The sequence below is a fragment of the Phoxinus phoxinus genome (assembly GCF_949152265.1).
Source record: "Phoxinus phoxinus genome assembly, chromosome: 5".
Lineage (NCBI taxonomy): Eukaryota > Metazoa > Chordata > Actinopteri > Cypriniformes > Leuciscidae > Phoxinus > Phoxinus phoxinus.
The window spans coordinates 15744040-15749902 of record NC_136880.1 but is presented as its reverse complement, the minus strand read 5'-3'; the positions used below and the strand labels follow the sequence as shown (position 1 = coordinate 15749902).

At 39.4% G+C, this 5863-nt stretch overlaps 1 protein-coding gene across 1 annotated transcript; it reads right to left on the bottom strand.

Moving 5' to 3' along the window:
* Positions 1-434: 434 nt before the first annotated feature.
* adipoqb (adiponectin, C1Q and collagen domain containing, b) lies at positions 435-5480 on the bottom strand. The gene is made up of 3 exons (XM_079613582.1): positions 5374-5480; positions 4801-5084; positions 435-4021 (listed from the first exon to the last, which is right to left on the bottom strand). The coding sequence occupies exons 1-3, from the start codon at positions 5460-5462 to the stop codon at positions 3483-3485; spliced, it is 912 nt and encodes a 303-aa protein (XP_079469708.1). The 5' UTR covers positions 5463-5480; the 3' UTR covers positions 435-3482.
* Positions 5481-5863: the final 383 nt, after the last annotated feature.

Sequence of the window (5863 nt, the reverse complement as noted above, 5' to 3'; positions counted from 1 at the left end):
TCAATGCAATCAAACTTAAGAAACATAAATGCAAATAAACAGGAACTCTTACTATTCACTAAATCATATTAAAATAGTACAGTGAGCAAAGGGAATAACTCAAAAACTCATCATCATTTAACTATAATTTACATTTATAGTTTGTTCTTCCAAACTATAAATGACTTAATTTTCTCAGAAGGATTTTGAAGTACTGGTATGTACTAATTGTTTTTTGATGCAATTTAAGAACAAAAAATGTGGAGCTTTCAAACTTTTTTTTAAGATGCAAATTCATTATTGTAATTACATGGAAGAGACTGACAAGTAAATTCATAATTTCTCCTTTTATGTCCCACAGTAAATAAAGACATACAAGTTTGAAAAAATATGAGAGAGAGAGAGAGAGAGAGAGGGAGAGAGGGAGAGAGGGAGAGAGAGAGAGAGAGAGAGAGAGAGAGAGAGAGAGAGAGAGAGAGAGAGAGAGAGAGAGAGAGAGAGAGAGAGAGAGAGAGAGAGAGAGAGAGAGAGAGAGAGAGAGAGAGAGAGAGCTATTTGCAAGCTTTCATTTCAAATAACGAACACGATTCAGGTCCTCGGTTTCTTATGTGTTTTTTGCCTGGACCGTAAATGATGACAGAAAATTAATTAATAGGTCAATTTACTCTTTATGCAAAGTAAAATTCATCTCGCAAATGAGAGCCAGGTCTTAGAAAGCGATCTTGTTGCTCCCCAGTGTTCCCATCAGTTAGACTAAAAATACACTCCAAAATTGGACCATGCCATGCAACAACTGCTAGAGCTGGACAGTGGCCAATGGAAGACTCTTAACAATCCATTCACTTCATGCACACCAATACAGATTCGACTGGATGTGCATTACAGTTTTTCACAATTGCTAAAACACTAAACCCTATTCTCTGAACCAAATTCTCAATGGCCCAAACCAATTTGTAGAATAAATCTCCTGCAAAACCTTAAACAAGTTCAGGCAGTTAAACACCATTTGCAGATATTATGCACACTTTTTGCAAAACTCTAAACATTCTAAACATAAACACATTTTGCTCTATAATATTAAACACAACATTTACACACAACGACTACAAATTGTTCTCACTTGTTTCTAATGATGTGATCAAAGCAACTGTACAAACTTTAAGCCAATGTGCACAAGTGCACTGAATGATGATACCAACAATGGATGGAAACAATCTGAGAGGGAGAGGAGGAAGAGGTGGTGGACGAGGAGGAAGAGTGTGTATAAGATGCTTTTCATTTAAAATTTTCTTGGACTTTTTGGGCTTTTGCATTTGGACTATTGCATTTTTACAGTATGCAAAGTTCTGAATATGACATTCAATGTATATAGCACTTTTAACAATATAGATTGTTTCAAAGGAGCTTTACAGTGATAATAGGAAATGACAGTAATAGAGATTGTTTTGGCTTTACAGCAGCTCTAGAATAAAGTTATTTTCCAGCTAAAGTTAGTTTTGATTGATTGATTCACTTCCGTTGCAAAGATTATTAGTTCTTAACTTAGGAGCCGTTAACACGACAACGTTCTAGCAGAAAACACTCAACACGCTCCGGCCCGCTCAACCACACAACAACCGCCTGGTGGCTCGAGAATGCAAACCCTGAAATAGATTTCAAGGTGCAAGCCTTAACATAAAAAAAAAAAAAAAGGTTATTTCTGCGCAAACATCAAAAACGCAAACCCGCGAAAATGCTGACGGCGTGCACATGTAATTGTCTGGCCTTAAAAATGTGTAATAAATCGCTTCCGCATATCCATGTGAACCGGAATTATCCCGGCAACGTTTTATCTGTACAGAGGTAAAGGGAAGGGATCCTCCATAGGGAGAGGCTAGTTGGCACTTCAGGACTGCGTTGTCGTCGTATCCAGGCGCTGGTCCTTCATCAGATCCGGATACGGCCTGGATCCGGCGGACTGCGGTAAACCTAGGGATACACAGAGAGACTAATATTAGTGTAGACGCCATCCTTCTTATGATGTAACAAGTACATCAGAATTTATGGGAAGTGTTCCGGATGAATTATGAATCCAGATGTGGCCCGGATCTGGGCCGACACTATGTTGCTGTCTGTGATGATGGACAGCTCTAGAGCGAATGAGCTCTTTGACACATAACTGACACGAACGGACGAAAACAGCGCTCTCTATGCTGTTCCAAGCTCTTTAGATCGCATAATTCATAATTCAGTGGAAAATGAATAGAAAAATATAATCTGAATAAAGAATATGTGAGAATAAATAAGTTCTCAGACACCAATGATTAAAATAACTCAACATCCATTCTCTTCTCTCTTCTGGTATCATTTTATTTCTGTTTTACACAGGCTTTCAAAACCACGCCACCACTCTCACGCTTTTGTGGTAAGCATACAATCTAATTGGTCGGCTCGTTTTATCACGGGGCGATGGGGAAAATAATCGACACACTAGCCAAAAAAAAATCTTGCTTTGTCGCGCCGCGATTGATCAACCTGGTGTGAATTGCTCTTTGGGATCTATTGTTTCGACTCAAGAGCGTCATTATGGCGTATATTCACGCTGTTTAATCAGTGTGAAAGGACCTTAACTCTCATTAGAGTATTAGTTCAGTATAAGTAGACTGTTAGGAGTAGGGTTAGTAGACAAAGGGGTTAAGGTTAGTAGAGTAAGTTGACATGTACTTGCAAAGTTACTTATTCTAAGTAGAACATCTGTTGGGGATCATCAAAATAAAGTTTTAGTAGATATTAAGTGGACAGTCTAGTAATAATCAACTAATCCTCCAATGAGAAATAGTTGGCATGTAGGTGCAATCTTCCTTTTAGTCAACAGAATGTCGAAAGAGAACAAAATAAAAGTGTTACCCAATAATAACTGAAATCACTGTCCAAGGTACAGCTGAGTGTTTAGAGATAAATTACAAGCATGGAAGTTGAAGAAACATTTCCACTTGGTCTGGTAACAATACTTTTTTTTACTTTGATTTTACGAGGGTTACCCAGAGCCTTTAGAAACTCCACAACTCATCAACAATTTTTCTGCTTGTCAGCAATTTTGAGTCATTTGGCACTCAGTTACTATAGAAAAGCAGAGACTCTTTAATATTCACATCATCACACAAGCATTCTAGAAGAAGAAAAAGCTGATTCATTATATCTGAAGCTCTGTAGACATATCAATACAAATTATTTCAAAATCTCTCACTTGCACTTGCTGCATCGGGGGAGTTAAAAAGTACTTACTAAAAATAGCCAAACAAATTAATTGTACAGGAGTGTCAAACTCAGCTCCTGGAGGGCCACAGCTCCTGCAGAGTTTAGTCCCAACCCTACATATCACATCAACACACATATCTGTAGTTTATAAATAACCCTGAAGGACGTGATTATAGGTCAGGTGCGTTTCTTTAAGGTTGAAGCTAAACTCTGCAGGGCTGATACCCTCCAGGAACTGAGTCTGACACCCCTTATTTAGGATCTTGTCAACGTCTCTGTGCAGGAGTAGGAATAGCAGGGTACAGGAGGAAACCAGAAAAGGTGGAGTCGTTGGTATTATCTGCATACACTCCACCAAAGCCCTCGTCTCCATAGACCTGCAGCCATACCTCATCTTCTGCCTCTAAGCGCAAGATAACAGAACCTGATGCCTGGTCCACATTGCCTTCCTGGTATTGGTCATAGGTAAACATGATAGCCTTGTCATTCTTGTAGAGACCGACTTTAGCATCTTTAGTGTAGACGGTCAGATGATAAGTGAAGAAGTACACCCCTGGCAGAACGCAGCGGAACTTTCCGGAAACATCATCATAGTGGTGCTGGTCGTTGTAGAAGAACTTGTTGAAGCGGATTGGCACGTTGGTGGCGGGGACAAGTTCTTTGAGACCTACGCTAAAGGCTGAATGGTAAGACAAGGCACTGTCACCACGGGCTCCTTTCAGACCTGGGTTCCCAGGAAAGCCTCTTGGTCCAGCTGGACCGACATCCCCTTTCTGTCCAGGACCTCCTTCCTCACCTGCTTCACCTACAAAAAAACAGAAACATTGTGTGTGTTGCTGGTGTACACCTGGATGAACCGGATCGTAACAGCAGAACAGCAGAAGATTCATATGTACCGTGGGCCAAAACCTACCCCTTTACATATTCTATTACATACCAATAAGGCACTTTTTAAATATTTTCTGCAGTTTTATGTAAAAAAAACGCCTTTCTGATCTGATATGCAAAGGGAAAAGAGAAAAGAATGGACAAATTCAAAGTCAGGTCGATCGGATCAAAAGTTACCGCCACCCGCCTCACTCTCCACGTCACTGCTTCTATTAACAAAGTGGGCAATTTGCACATAGCTTACAGTAAATAGACACTCTGTACAAGGCAAATAAAGCTTAAATTGAGGAATTTACATCTTTAAAGATCTTTGTAAAAAATAATTAGTTAAATAAATTCAGTTGATTCACTTGCATCGATATACTTTGATATTTTCTTTCAGTTACTTTCCAGCAGCAGCAGTGTTCTTCCTGACTTGTACTTTTGTTTAAATGTAATATTTTCATAAAAATCTCTCTTATACAAGGAGTAAATCGAATAGACACTCTTCATGTTTCGTTGACAAAGAATGTTCAAAGCGAGTGCTGATCTAAACCAGGTTTGGTTTTGTAAACTCTAAACCAACCCTGAAACTCAGAGTTTGTTCAACTAGCTTTTTATGCAATTGGTGAGGTCATCATAGACGGAATGTGATTTCAGAGGTGAAGTTCCAAAGTTGGCAAAGTTCCAAACTGTGTAAATAGAGTTTACTCTAACCTTTATCTCCTTTCTCGCCCCTCGGCCCATCATGTCCGTCTCTGCCGTCTCTCCCAGGTTGTCCACTGTGCCCAGGTGTGCCAGGAACGCCTCCCATCCACATGGCACATGGCTGTCTGTCATCAGGTTGACTGACATCTGTCCCCGGACCCTCAGGCTCTCCTCCCTCCTCGGCCTCTTCATCCATTGCTATTTGCTTCAAATCTTCCTCTAATAGGTCTTGACCTTGACCAAGTCGTCCAATGAGAAGGATTCCCAATAAGATCTTCCAGACTAGAGTCATACTAATGTCAAAAAAAATTCAAGAATTTAAAAACCATGTCATTCTGCTACAAAAATGTATTGTACATCTTATATAACACTTAAGATGTCACACTTCACAACTTGTAAATTGTTTGACTTGTTGTCATGAAGATTGTAGAGCACAATATTATAACCTAACCCCTAATCTAAACTGCTTGAAGCAATTGGCTTAGGAAATACCTAAACTTTTCAGTGCAATGTCAAACCAAACATGTTTGACCTTTTCTTTACTGATATAGAGGTAATGTTATGAAAAATTGTCTTTCTTACCTGGTCTGTATGTTTGTGTTTGTCCCAAAAGCACAGAACGGTAAGAACAACCACTGAGCGACGCAACTGCCTTTGTTGGAAATGCACATGCATAACTGAGGGCTTTCTGAACTATATTTATCCAAGTCTAAATGTATTTATGGCTTGTTGAACAGCAGGCCCCTTTAATTCAATCTGATTCTAGTCTGACATAAAGAAGGGCTTCATTTCTGCAATAATTATTAACACTGGTAACACTTTACAATAAGGTTCATTAGTTAACATTAGTTAGTGTATTGACTTGAAATAACAATGAGCAATACATTTGTTACAGTATTTATTCATCTTTGTTAATGTTAGTTAAAGGTGCTCTAAGCGATGTTGGGTGACGTCACTTCTTGTTGACATTCAAAGTATTGTCAATCAAAATGAAGGCTAGAGACCCCCCTCCTCCTCATCCTGTCTCCTCCCCCTCCCTTCGTTTCCCAGTGAGCATAAACAACGGCTCCGT